The 14,296-nt window shown below is 47.3% G+C and overlaps 1 protein-coding gene across 6 annotated transcripts in view; it reads right to left on the reverse strand.

Annotated features, from left to right (window-relative positions):
* Positions 1-14,296, reverse strand: part of DPP6 (dipeptidyl peptidase like 6) — a 578,081-nt gene that overhangs the window by 128,621 nt on the left and 435,164 nt on the right. For all 6 annotated transcript variants that reach the window (XM_019742500.3, XM_019742502.3, XM_074315064.2 and 3 more), the window contains exon 5: positions 12,046-12,120. In XM_019742500.3, coding sequence (XP_019598059.1) covers positions 12,046-12,120 — 75 coding nt within the window. The remainder of the gene's footprint in view (positions 1-12,045; positions 12,121-14,296) is intronic.

The raw sequence follows: 14,296 nt of genomic DNA on the forward strand, positions 1-14,296 counted from the left end.
GAAACCGTTGGTGGGAAATGTGTACGATCGCAGCAGCAGACAAGGAAAGTCACCTGGGGGCTCGCTCACAGGGACAGTGCACAGAACAGAGGCGTCACTGGCTCCCCAGGCAGGGTCGGTAAAGCTGACAGAGAATACCCTTCCCTTAAACACACACAGACACAACAGCATGAAGCTTCTGAAAAATACATCAAGCTGGAAATAAGGGAAATTTCCAGGTGCCGGAAGTGAAGACAAAATTTGTAATAATATCGAGTTCCAGCTTAAGCCTGGGCAGTGCAATGGGGGCATCAGGCCTGAATACAGGCTTAGGTCAGGTCTGAGGTTTTAATGTCCTCTTGGGGGCAGGGTTGGTACCTTGGGCCTCAGTGGGGTCATGAGCCGAAACTGTGGACCCCTAAAAAATCCACATATGGATTAGCTTCTCTTGAAAGTGGGACTAGAAAATTCTATCTACCAGCCCCGCGCAGGGGCAATCCAGTTTTCTGTGTAGCCAGAGCTCTGGGTGGGGTAAGGTGGGGTGGGGTGGGAGTGAAGCTTTGCCGTGTGTATATGTGGAGTTGTCTTTGCACCACCTACTGGTCAGGCCGTCTCCAGAGAGAAATGAACACAAACACAGTCCAGGGACGTTAGAACTCCTGCAGCAGCAGCAGCAAACCACGCTGTAGGGTCACCTTGACAGTGGAGAGCACACAGTTAAACCACTCTCGCTTGAGAAGAGCTCTCAGTGAAAAATCATAAATCATAAAAAATAAACCATCCTGAAGATGAGAAGAGTAAATGAAAAAAATCTTCACCCTCCTCCCAAAAGGTTTTTAAAGAACCACACAGTATTTCTAGATAGTACAAAACATGTACCCACTGAAATATAAAGTTAATGGACCCATTATGCAACAGATTAAACATAATTGAAATGAAATTAATGAACTAGAATACAGATTAAAGCAAAGTGTGTATGTACCACATAGCACTGAGAGATAATGAGATAGAAATAAACATTAAAAGATACGTAAGATAAAGTAAGAAAGCCATACATATAGAAGACATTCTAGAAGGAAAGAAAATAAGAAAAACATTTTCTCTGAATAAAGAGACTACGGTATGAATTCATTTAGACTTAAAATACGGTGCCTCAAAGTGAAGAAGTATAACTAGTCAGGAGCAGCATAAATAAAAATAAATCTCCATTTATATAAATCATAGTGAAAAGCAATCAGGGGAAAAAGATTTCCTACAGAAGAACAAAGATTTGATCGTATGCAGAATTTCTATCAGCAACAATAGAGGCTTCAAGAAAATGGATTATCATCTTCAAAAATGGAAGAAAAAGAAACCCATTATTTCAGCTAAGCTATTATCTATATGATGAGGGCCAAACACAAAAATCGGAGCAGTTTCTCATCACAGACATTCACTGAGATGCCCGGTAAAGGAGACTGAGTCGCGAAAGGAGAAACGAGGTCAGCTATCAGCAGAGAGCAAAGAAATGGCTAAGTAGGCAGGGCAAGCCAACCAGGTGTGAGAGACAATGGTGATCGTGTGACTCTTTGGGGAAGGGCTGCACAAGACGGAGCTGGACTGCTGGACGGCAGTAACACATGAAGCGGGGCCAGAGACGATGCAGAGAAAATAGCCGCCAAGAACATTTGATCAACCCTAGAAAAAATGCAATAGGGAGCAACACGGATAACGAAGAGAAAGCACGGTATGTAGAAAAAACAAAACACGATTTTAGGGATAGCCAACGTTTATCAGTCATCAGGGTAACCAAGGCTGCAAGCAATTCTAGAGCCCCCACTTCCACGATAAATTCATTTCATTACTGTTACGAAACTTGATCAGGCAGCAGTCGACCGCCAAAATGTCCAGTGTGTACCTAAAGTCCACCCCAAACAGGGTCCCCTCATCACAGCATCGACACCACGGCGTGGCGGCCATCTTTAGCATCACTGGGGTGGGCTCATGGGTGGGTCCCTAAGACAGGTGATGGCAAACTGCATCCGGACTGCACTGGCCTGTGTCCGTCCCCGTGCGGCCGAGTTCATTCTCGAGCCCAAAGGAGAAAGCAGCGCAGCTGACCTACTGTTAGGCTCCTGTCCTGGATCACAAGGACGGATTGGGCAAGAGTGGACAGGAATTATGTGGGGACAACGGCTGCCTTTTGTCCGTCAGAGCTGCTGCAACCTAGTTAAAATGTCGCTGGTCTTGTGCACCATTGTTTGGCTCTTGGAATCAGCGACAACTGACAATGCACTTGGATGGCCAGTTGGAAACGGGGCAATGACATGAGAGCCCATGTCATGTCACTGTGTGTAGGGCCAGCGCCATGGCTCAGGAGGGTCTGCAATACATAACATCAGCTGAAAACCCGAAAAACGTTTGTTCTGCACAGTTCACATGCAGAAACTCACTGTTCGAATGTTTCCATCCGGGCACGTCTTTTTTCACCTTATGATGAAGTGTTGAATAATCTCTGTCTCTTGGTATCAAATTTAGGACTTGAAATTTAAGTGTACTTGGAAAGTGCAAGCACAGCCTCACAAATTAATAGATAGTATTGGTCTAAAATTTATCTTGATTTTAGTAAACAAACACCTCACTGTTTTAACAGAAGTCTAAACAGCAAACATTGACCACATTGGCTGTTTTTTCTTAACTATTGGTTATGGGTTGAATTGTGTCCCCCCCAAAACGATATTGTTGGAGTCTTACCCTGTCCCAGGACCTCAGAATGTGACTTTATTTGGGCAAGGACTTTACAGAAATCATCAAGTTAAAATGAGGTCATGTGGGTGGGCCCTAATCCAATGAATGGTGTCCCCCCAAAAAAGGAAATGTGGACACAGAGACAGGCACACACAGAGGGAGATGCCACGTGATGATGAAGGCAGGGATGGGGGATGCTTCTACAAGCCAAGGGACTCCAACCATGGCCAGCAAACCCCCAGAGGCTGGGAGAGAGGCCCGGGACAGCATCTCGCTCACGGCTTCAGAAGGAGCCAACCCTGCCCGCACCGTGACCTTGGGCTTGCAGCCATCAGAGCCAAGTGAGGCCGGTGCATTTCTGCTGTCTGGACTACTCCCTGTGGGGCGGTGTCTGCAGCCCCAGCAAACTGATGCACTCTGGAGGTGGTCACTCAGGGCAGTGAGCCTGAGTGGGGTGGGCACCCCGCTTTTGTTCCTCTCTTTCCCACGCTGTGCTCCTGTCACAGCAGCTTCCACGTCCTGAAAGCCCCGTTTTCCCACCTCGGGGCCTTCCCTCTGCCTCCGAGTCCTGAGAAGTCCTAGGCTGCTTCTTTACTCCTTTCAGACTTTCGTGACAGTAGACCAGTTCATTAGATAATCACCTTCCCGCCAATTATTAGCTAACAACTCCAAAAATACTTTAGTCACAGTCTTTTCAAACCTCGCATTTTAAATGATTCTAAAAAAAAACACACAAATGGACCCATAAAGATACTGCCTTGTGCTTTCAAAAAATCTGAAGAAGTGGGTTTTATCTCAAATGAAGCTGGGAGACATCCCTTTCCTAAAGATGCTCAGATTTGACTCCTCTGTCTACATCGGCGGGTTGGGCCTCTCAGGCTCTCTGGAATGTTCACACGGTTCCTTCAATGTTCTCTGCAGAGGCGCAGACCCTCTAGTCCCCTCAGCTATTCCTTCACGGCCTGCCTCAACATCCATTTTCTTTCTAGAAGTTTCTCCCATATTAGTCTATAGCATGCCAGGCTGTCTCTTGCTTTCTGTGTCCTTCACACCTTCATATCCCATGGGTATAAAGATGTCCGTGGGCATCTTTACAGTTTTCTTAACGTTGTGCTTGCACATTGTCACAATTAACACAGCCCAACGCTGACCAGCCTCCACGTCCACAGCTAGAACGCAAATTCCTCGGAGCAGGAGTTAGTCCCTCCCCCTCTACCCCCGGGAGCAAGCAGCTGAGCACCAGGCTAGTGGGAGACACTCAAGGCATTTTTCACTGTCAGCACGGAGAAAAAATGGAACGGTTTTACTTCAATGATTTTCGTAATTTGGGTCAAATGCCCCCTTTCCTGTCCATGACTAAAATGAATATCTGATTCTGGGAAAAGTGAGTCCTACGCCGTTCTAAAACGTGAGATGAGGGTTTTTATGTACAAAGAAAAATGCTCCCAAGTGCAAACTCCACCAGGGTGCCAGAACTGATTAGCATTCTAAGCTAAAGGAAAGTGCTACAAATCAAGGCCGCCCTGCCTCTGCCTGCGGTTCTCTCCCCTCCGCGGAAGGAACTGAGAGAAGACAAGAAGAGCTTCTGCACTTAGCGAGAGAGGGCCTTGTCACCCACGTCCTCTGCAACATGACGGCAAGGGCCACCTCGTCGGGACTTCTGAACTCACTGCAACCGTGGAAGGAATATCGATCATTCCGCCAGCACCACCCTCTTAGACACACTCAGGACAGCAGCATGTGGTTGATAAACCCACAGTGGGTGGTCTTTACTAAATGATCTATTCACTCCCTTTGCGGGTGGGGTGAGTCAGGCCCGAAGAGCTCTCAAGGTCAAAGTAGAAAGCAGCAGTTCAGGGGGCCACCTGGTGAGAGCCCAGGACTCGCCCCCAGCACAGGCGGCTTTGGGAAAGCTGGGAGGGATGCTATCGGAGGAGGCGGCAGGCTGGAGGGCAGGAGAGGGAGGCGCTAAGGACACAAGCAGGACAGCGACAGCGGGAGAGAGCAAACGGAGGAGAGTGATGGAGCAGGAGAGTGATGGAGGCAACGGGAAGCGAGGGAGGGACACTAAGTGAACACCCTAAGTCCTTTTGTTTCAGTTACATTCCAAAGCCGAGGCTATTTTTACGTTCATCAACATCGATAAAAGCTTGGACAGCAACATCACAGGAGATCAATTATTCAATGAGGGGTCGAAAAAACACAACGTTGATCAAAATACGAATGCTATGCCCTTACAAGCACGTCTGCCCTCAACCTGGGTCTGGGAGCCCCGTCTGAGCAACCCCCACAGGTTGGGTCTCTGTTCACGTCTCCTACTCTGCGCCTGGGGAAAGCCCGGCTGTCCAGCCAGGCAGTGCCCGTCTGGTCTACGTCAGAGCAGAGCCCCACGGGAACCCACACAGCCTCTTCACCTGATCTTGTCTGACTGAACCGCACCACTGAGAGCCCCCTGCATGGGCTGCATTGCGGTCGGTGCCGTGGGGCGAGCGCAGAGGTGACGCAACACATCGCATTCCTCTCCAACACTTAAAGCTGGGAATCAGACGTGGATACTAAGGAAGCCAAACACAAATGCAAGAGTGGGTATGATTACGTGTCACAGACTCAGGCAGCAAACACGACAGGAATTCAGTGTCACAAGCAGTTTCTGGCCAGACATGACCTGGGGTGAGAAGGACAATTATTGCACCTAAAACTCATTAACCAACTAACATCTATTCAATCATGAATTCATTCGATCAGTATTTACTTAGGTTACACGATGGGGCAGGACACAGAGGATACGATAATGCATGAGACATACTCCCCACCTCCAAGGAGCATGAGTCTAGCAAGGGACACACACACACACACACACACACACACACACACACACACACTGTGATCTGCCATGCGCTGTGCAAACAGCAGGAGCACCTGAGCACGTTACAGAACGGCCGAGTGCTGGTAGAAAGCTTGTACGATGTGAGAACTGCCGTCCACACTCCACTGAGCTGTCCTTCCTGAGCAGGATTTCCCGTCCATAAGAATCACCTAGACTAGGGCAACCATGGGATAAACGTGCCTCCTTGCGTAATCCTTTGGTGCAAGAAAGAATGAGAATCCATCAGAATCTACTGCCTTGGAAGATTAGGGGACCCGTCGTCCTTTCTGCAATTTCCCCTGGGTGACCGATAAATGGCACATTTCCTTGTGGAGAGAGCCTCACGCTTCTTCTGCCTTTTATGGAGGCTGCTTTAAGACTGTAGACCACACATATCACACGCTTATGATGTTATTAGCTGCTAAATTGTTGTCAGCGCAATTCCAGTCGATGACAGCTGTGAACAATGCTGCCTAATTCACGAGCAGAATCGTTTTGTGCAGAAATTGGGCCCGTGGTTAAATGGTAGAGGGATTTGCTTTTCCTGTTTGATCTGGTTCTGATCTGTCAGGTCCTGAGCTGGTCGCTGTTATCTCCTCTGCTGGACCAGGGCCAGGGGCTGCTTATATTTAGACAGTGGAAATGCTGTGGAAACAGCAGAGGCTTACGCTGGGCAGTTTCGCTCCCAGCATGCAGCAGGGCACACAATGCGACCTGCCACACGCCCTTTGTTCCCGTCTCCTTCCAGACTTTTAATTATCTCAGGCTCTCTTCCCAAAGAGAGGCCACCGAGAAAAATGACAGTACCTCCTTCTGTGTTACCGTGACCACCGCCGTGATGACCGTTCCCGTGGGCGCCATGATAATCGGCGTTCGTCACCATCCTTGCTGTTGCCGCCGTCTCCTTCATCGTCCTCACTTTCGGCCGCGGCCATCACTTGGTTCAACTGTGAGTCTTAACCCTCATCTCTAGCAATGGCTCCTTTCCTGTATCAAAAAGCTTTCTGCAAAGTACTCATTCTGGGCACCTGTGGTGATGAATCAGGGTCAGAGGGGACGGAGCAGCTGCCCTTCCAGCACGTAGAGCGTTTTCATCACTGCGGAAAGTCTCATTGGCCACTGCTGTGTCAACAGAGGAAGGAGACTTGGCAGATGGGACGTTCTCAGATTTCGACTTCCATCAATCTACAGAAGGAGTCTGTGACAACCAGCACTGTCCCACGTGGGAGAGGGTGGTCTACAGGGAAAGAAGTCTGTGTCAACAGAACTAAGGAATAACAAGAGAAGAAGTGTCCTCCCCGGGGAGTTGTGCTGTACGGTGACAGAGACCTGCCAGCACCCCTGAGTCACGGAGCTCTCTGCTTGTGTAAACCACAGCACAAGTTAGAATGATCACAGACACACACGTGCACGATGAGAAAGGACGAAGGGGAGAGATAGAAGGCACCCGCTTAATATCCATTCAGTTAATAATACAAGTAGAAGAAACTCTGGGACTCGTTAAAATTCTTAAGTGATGTGCCAAGCAACAGCAAAAGCAGACACCTATGTCCCACCCGCCCCACCAGTCAACGGAAGTGAAACAAAACATTAAACAAAACTAATCAGCAAACCCAGGAACACACAGGGACACGCCGGTGGCAGCTGGAAAAAGGATTTGGGTTCACGGAATCACACGGCCAGTTCTCTGCGTCCAGATTCCGGTTTCCACTGACAAATGGCTCTGTGAGAACAGACCCATCTATCAGTTTAACGAGCCTCGTGCTCATTAATGGAGAAAACGTTTGTCCCCCAAGTCACCAGGCGGGCGCCGGAGTCCACACGACAATAAATAAACCGCGATCACGAGCTGTAGATGCTGAGATCAGGTCCATTCGGTTAGTTCAAAGTCACAATTAAAATTTGATTTCATTTAGAAAACAATTTTCTAGGAATACCTGCATTTTTAATTTGGTGAGGCCCAGGGATATTTAGTTCCCAGAGAAAAGCTACCGCTTTTATTCAGCTGGTGTTATTAAAATGTCCTGAATCTGAGGTAGTTGGGTGACGTCCTGGAATAAGCCCCATGCTAATAAAGAAGGCGAGAGAGTCTCAGGACTGAGAAAGCCAGGGCAAGGCCTACTTCTCAGCACAATTGTGAGGACACAGGTTTCCTGGAGGGGACTGGAGCCCTCAGGTGTACAGCGGACACAGAGGAAGGCCGCCTGCACCAGCGCCACATGTCCCTCTGGGGTCACGAAGGAACCCAGGAGAACCATCCTCCCTGTGACAGCAGGTGAAATAGTCTCGGGAATTCCATCGCTGGCATCTTTTAGAACAAGCCATTTGAACCGGTGTAAGCCCCTCTCTCCGCTATGACACACTTGTGGGGACACCAGCATCGAGCAGGAAGAGCAGAAGCAGCACTGACTGAGCTGGGTGACAGCATGTCACTTCCCACCAGCGCTGAAGGTGCCGCAAGAACTCTCGCCCTGCGCTCCCCTGACCTGAGACCTGTCTGCAGCTGTGCGTTGTCATCTGGGGGAGCAGATGTGACCAGAGGAAAATGACTGACTGAAGCCTCATCCCCACCACACACGTGTCCCGGCTGATGACAGCTGCCCGGAGACGGCAGTGCGTGTTTGCAAAGCCTCATGCTCTTTGCAACCCTCCTTCTCGGCTTCCGCTTCAAGCGTCAGGCCAGCTCCTCACACAGCATATTGGAAACCGATCAGCCCTGCACACATGCAAGGCTGCAGTCTCAGTTGTTTCTGTCCACACAAAGCAGTGAAGAGGGGGACACAGTGATGGGATGGTCAACACAGCCCTGGGATTAAAAGGGGGGTTGTGGCCTTGACTTTACCACCATTGAGTCACAGGACTGTGGCTGAGGCAGCGTCAACCCTCCAGGCTTTGCTTTCCCCATCTGTGAAGTGGGGGGTGGTCCATCTTAGAAAGGTCAGCTTGTTCAGCTCTGCAGTTCTGTGATGTTGTTTCGGGTAAAGGGATCGACAAATGAAACCCGTGTGATCTCCACGCAGGAGTCATTACGTGCAGGTAAGTGCCATGATTAGAGCCACATTAGGCACCTTCCCCCCCACAGCTTGTGGGGGCTGCATACAGCGAAGGATGCATTAGGGGGCCGTGGTCCCGCTCCCGACAAGAGGTAGCAAGAGTCCAGATGAAGGCCGTAGCAGCGGGAATGGAAGACAGAAACAGGGTTCCACGTTACAGGGGCGAATCAGTCCATTTGGTTCGATTCAAGAACAAAGCAGCTGTTACCACGTCGGTCAGACATGATGGCCTGTGGTTTACGGGGAGAGGCCACCTGGATGCACACAACGGACTTCAGCACACGCAGTGCGCTGCTGGGCCAGAAGGGGCGGCCCTGATCTAAACGCAGCGAGTCACCACCTCGGCGGTCGGAGGCAAACCCGCAGCTGCCCACACTCCCTTCTGTGGTGGAACAAAGGCCACAGGCGTTTGCAGAACCAGTTCCCGCTGTCCCTCTCCTCTGGCATTCATTCCTGCTTCTGTTTGTCCCAACGACATTTGCTCATCCTTCCTTACCTGCCAGGTGCAGAGAGAAACAGCGGTCGCTCAGCTCCCTGCTCAGTGGCAGGGGACACGGGCACGTTAAGCAGTTTATTAAGTTCCATGCGATGCCAGGGGCGTCTGGGAAAGCTTCCGTAGGGAAGGCAAATTTCTGCGCCGCTGAGGTCACCTGCCACACAGGGTCAAGGAGATCGGAGTGGGGGACAGAGCACGTGTTGTCACGCGGGATTCATTTCGCTGCAGGCACAGAAAGTGCCATGGGCAGTGGCTTCGACAAATAGGCCTTCAGTTGTCTCGCATAACAAGTGCTGAGGGTTTGGAGCAGGTCTGTACGTCATAGATGGAGACTTGTCAAACCAACACGGACCTCTTCCTGAAGGGCGTTACGAAGGAGGCTGGCGGGAGGAGGAGAGGGAGCCGACACGCGCAAACGGGGCAATGGCCTAAACCAACTGGCATTTCGGAAAGGCCGTCCTGGAGGCCAGGTGGGCAGCAGGCTGAAGGCCGTGCCGTGGGGAGGGAGGTCTGAGCGTGTGTGTGTGTCTGAGGCCGGGCGGCACGTGTGTGGCTTTGTTCTTCCCCGAATCTAACTGACGATTTCTTACACTTTTTAAAAGGGTAGTTTTGAGACCATCAACAAAACAGAGTCAACACAGTTAAAAGCAGCTAACGGGTAGATGTGCACGGTTATTAGCCAAGTTCTAGATTTAGTAACATCGGAGCAGTTTAGTAGGAAAGAAAGGTATGCTACTTAGCACGACCCCACATTTCTAGAATAAACATGGAATGTTACTAAGATGTCTCACGAATAAGATCTAATGCTTTTGTGACATAATTTTATAGTTTTGTGTGGGTGATGGAATTTCAAGCACTTAGACCGCATGAAATCACTGCTAAGAAGTTCAGAGAGGACACTTCCCCAGACGGCTCTGCTCAGCACCAAGTATGCAAGATGGCCCGTGCGAGGTCCCCACGGCTGGGTGGGGGCAGACAGCGGATGAAAAGACGTCCCCTGTCGGAGTGGCTGACCACGTAAAAACTGCCAAATGACACTGGTTTACGGCAAACAACTGGGAAACGATGCAACATGCAACTCGTCTGAATGAATGAGAGGAAGTGGGTCACAATGAATATTATAAAACTAAACTGCAGAATCTCTCCTTTGCGTCTTCCTGTCCTCAACGTGTGGCCTGAGTCTTTGCCCCACGCTCCCTAACTGAACGGGCAGGTCACTCACTCTCTCGCTGCCCATTCTGTCCTTAGACACCACGCTACTGCAGCCACTGCCCAGGGGGGTCGAATGACTCGCAGGTTTCAACCCACCTCACTCCGGGGCGATGGGACAGGGCCTTCCGCCTGGAGCCTCTCTGCTCAGACATATGCCACCTACAAGTGTGGGGCTGCTGACGTCCCCTTCACCAGGGGAGGACAGAAGCCAAGGGATACATGCTTCTTCCTCTTTTAGTCCCCCAGACAGACAGCTCCGAGGTGCATAACGCTCAACAGAGGGTCCCAAAGACACCAGAATAAGGTGGTCATGATGGCGACCAATCCAATAAAACACGCTGTGTCAGCACTGCCCTGGAGATTAGAGGAGAGGTCGGGGTAGGAAAGGCGCTGAAACCCTCTATGATCCCTGCACGTCAGGCTCACGTGCTTGAAGCTCAGAGAAGCCAGTGTAGGGTAGGATCCCAAGGCTAAAAGTCTCCTTTTACTATGTCAAGGTCGCTACCTTCCCCCAATGAAAAAGACAGACATGACCAGTTGTTCCCAAGAATCTTTGTGGAGGAAATGAGAACGTTTATATAATGGACACTACAAAAAAAACCCCAAACAAAACGAACAAACAAACAAAAAAAAACACCACACAGAAAATGGAAAACTGAAGAGACAGACTTTTGCAAAGATCTACATTGAGGGGAATAAAATTGAAATCTCCAATAAAGAATCCAGTGGTCAAATAGCTTTTAAAAGAAATTCAAAAAATTCTAGAACTGGACTTGTACCTCCACGCACACCCATTGCCTGGGTTCCTGAAAGGATGTAACTGAAGGAGCTTTCTGCTCTTGCACGAGGAGTCTCTGAGTTGCCAGGGGCCATTGCGACCTGCGTGACAGGGCAGGGACCTGACTGTCACAGGAGCTTCAGAAACTCTCGTGGAAATAGCCTTAGAAGAACTAGCAAGGCAGCGAGGTCTGCATTTTATTTGCCAGAAAGTAAAGTTCCACAAATGCCCCTTTCTAAATCTCTTACAAGCGGAACACCTGCTTCACTCATACAAATAAATTTCACCTTTTGGCTCGTTGAAAATTAAAGAGGCAAAATTAAATTTAAAATATGAGCATGTTAAAAGAAAGAAAAACAACAACAACAACCCAACAACTAAGAAAGAAAGACCCAGTTCAGGCTGCCACTAAAGACCAGGATGAGACTTTATAGGAAATTCTGGTGAAATTTTATGGGAGACTCATGTATGAAGCCCTGAAAACAAGGGTTTCCTATAACGAAAGTGATAGTCCAACTCTCCTAGCTCTAGAATACTATGGTGGCTGGGAGATAACTAACATTTTAGTTTAGGGAGACCCTGACAGTTGCTTTTTGTTCTTAGGATAAAATTGATGATGCAACTGGGAAAATGGCAAGAAAAATAATTGCACAAGAGGGTAAGATAAATCTCTAGAAAGAGACAACTCTTACCATCTCCCCAAGAAAACCCTATACAAAAGCCCCCAACACTCCAGGAGTCATCTCTTTTTCTGCCAAAGGGATTTTTATACCTTTCCTCTCTCCTAGGTGGCAGTGTGGCATAAAAAGACAATATCCCAGGACCCACTGTTTCAGGATTCAAAGAGCACTGAGATGAAAGGTTCTAGGAAAAATACTTAATAAGCGATCAGAACAGAGAACAATTCTTCTGTAGACAAAAGAGTGGTACTCACGGGCTCCACGTTATATGAAAAGAGAGCGTATTCTTTATCTGGAGATATTTCGTATCTGATGGCTCTTAGTGATTCCTACAACGAAAAAAAAAGAAGGATTTGAAAGAGTTACACACAACTCAGACTCTTGTGAAATTGTGCTTGCTGGTGCCGTTTTCAGAATTTGCTAACAAAATTAGTACGCAGCCAACTTGCTCAAGTCTGTTAAAAATGGCAATATCCTTTCTTTGTTAACTGAATACCATTCAGTTAAGTGATGCTTTTGCCCGTTTTATTCGTAGTTTTTCCAATTTCAACAAACGATTTCGGTATCCTTACTGACCTTTTTTTTCCTACGTATTATATCAATTACCCAGAGAGGCTTGTGGGAATCTCCAGTTACAACTGTGGATTTGCCCATTTCTGCTTTTAACACTTCAAATCTTATAGCTCTATTGCTGGTTGCATACCTTCAGGATTCGTATGTCTTCTTAATAAACAGACTCCTTTGTCATTATGAAGTATTTCTTTTCATTTCTGGTAATGGTCCTCGTGCTGTGGTCTACTTTGGGTGATAGTAACATGACCATTCAAGCTTTACGTCGGTTAGTATTTGGATGGTTCATCTTTTTACACTCACTCACTTTTAACAGATGACTTTATGTTTAACATAGAGACCACAGATGGTTTATAATTGGGTCTTGCTTTTTAAAACTAATGCCCAAATCCTCCTCCAGGAGGAGTAAGGGGAACTTGTGGACACAATGAATGTGTGACCATAAGGAAAATCTGCCCTTAACAGTGCACTTAGCTTCCACTCCAAAGTGTGTAAGGTTTCTGCCCCTGTGTATACACGCTCAACAAAGTTTAACACATTTCAAAGATTTCATGTGCATATGTTTATGTTTTTTTATGTCAATGTTTAGAGTATGAGCAAAGGTTCAGAAGTCTTAGATGAGGTTATATTAAGAGGCATGAACATATTTCATCATAGTTAAGGGATCCTTTTATAAAAAGATGGATGTATTTCTCAGGAGTAGTTAATTCATTTTACATACGTTTCCACCAAAAGTCTACTTACACGTGGGCTATATTTATCATTCTGGCACCTGTCAATCTATTATGTACTCCCAACTTTTCACCAGGTATAAACTTTCTTACTTACTCTAAAGAAATTCATTTTAATTTCTCAATGTGTAGGTATGTGGCCAATACTTCTCTAAGATTTTTAAGTTCTTTATTTTATTTTTGAAAGATTTTTTTTGCGGCATATAGAATTCTAGGTTGACAGTTTTATTTTTCTCCCACTCCACTGTCTTCTGGGTTGCACAGTGTCTGGTGAAGGGTCTGCTGTCATTCTTCTCTTTGTTTTTCTGTAGATAATATGTCTCTTTCCTTTGGCTGCCTTTGGGTTCTATTTTTCACTGGTTTTCAAAACTTTATGATGTGCTTCGGTGTGCCTTTCTCTCTGTTTCTATGCTCGGAGTTTTACTGAGTTCCTGTATCAAATTTGGTATAAATGCAGTTATTATTTCTTTAAAAGTTTGTTTTGCCTTCTTTACCCTCTTCTCCTTCTGGGGCTTTACCAGCAAGTATATCCGTCCACCTTATATTGTCCAACAAGTCACTAAGGCTCCGATCAAGATTTTTTTTTTAAGTCTTCCTTCCTCTCTAGTCCTCACCGTCTCATTGCACATGGTCCCTCTATTGCAGAACACACATGTTTCATTGAAACAGTTACTTCTTTCAGATCTAGACCGAAAACTACCCAAGAATTAAAACTGCATTTAGCAATCCTTGTGTCCACTCCCCGGGCCTTGCTTGGAGAAGACACTCATTTGATGTCAAATGACAGTCCAGGTGTGACAAAAAGAATTACATCAGATCTCCCTTAACCTACAAAGAACAGCGGGCTTGGGGCCAGAAAGATTAAGCTGCTACTTTGTATCTTTTCCGGTCTGCTACAGACATAGGTATAGAATATTCTACTCACCTACTTAGAAAATTAAAAACAGAGTAGCTTATGAAATAAAAATTAGAATAAAAATAAGCAAAAACACCTTGTTTTTAAATAAGAGAAGTACGAATAGAGAGGAGGAAGAGAGAAATAAGGAAAAGAAAGAAAAAAGGAGAAAAAAGAAAGATCATCAGAGACATAAGGGGAAACAAACCCACAGGGACGAAGAGGGTGAACAGAATCAGATGCAGACGTAAGGACAGTGTGCGCCATGGCTTTTTACAGGATTCTTGCCACAACGCTGACGCTGCATGC

This window comes from Rhinolophus sinicus, chromosome 8 (genome assembly GCF_057876585.1).
Source record: "Rhinolophus sinicus isolate RSI-liver-muscle chromosome 8, RSI-T2T, whole genome shotgun sequence".
In the NCBI taxonomy this organism is placed as follows: domain Eukaryota; kingdom Metazoa; phylum Chordata; class Mammalia; order Chiroptera; family Rhinolophidae; genus Rhinolophus; species Rhinolophus sinicus.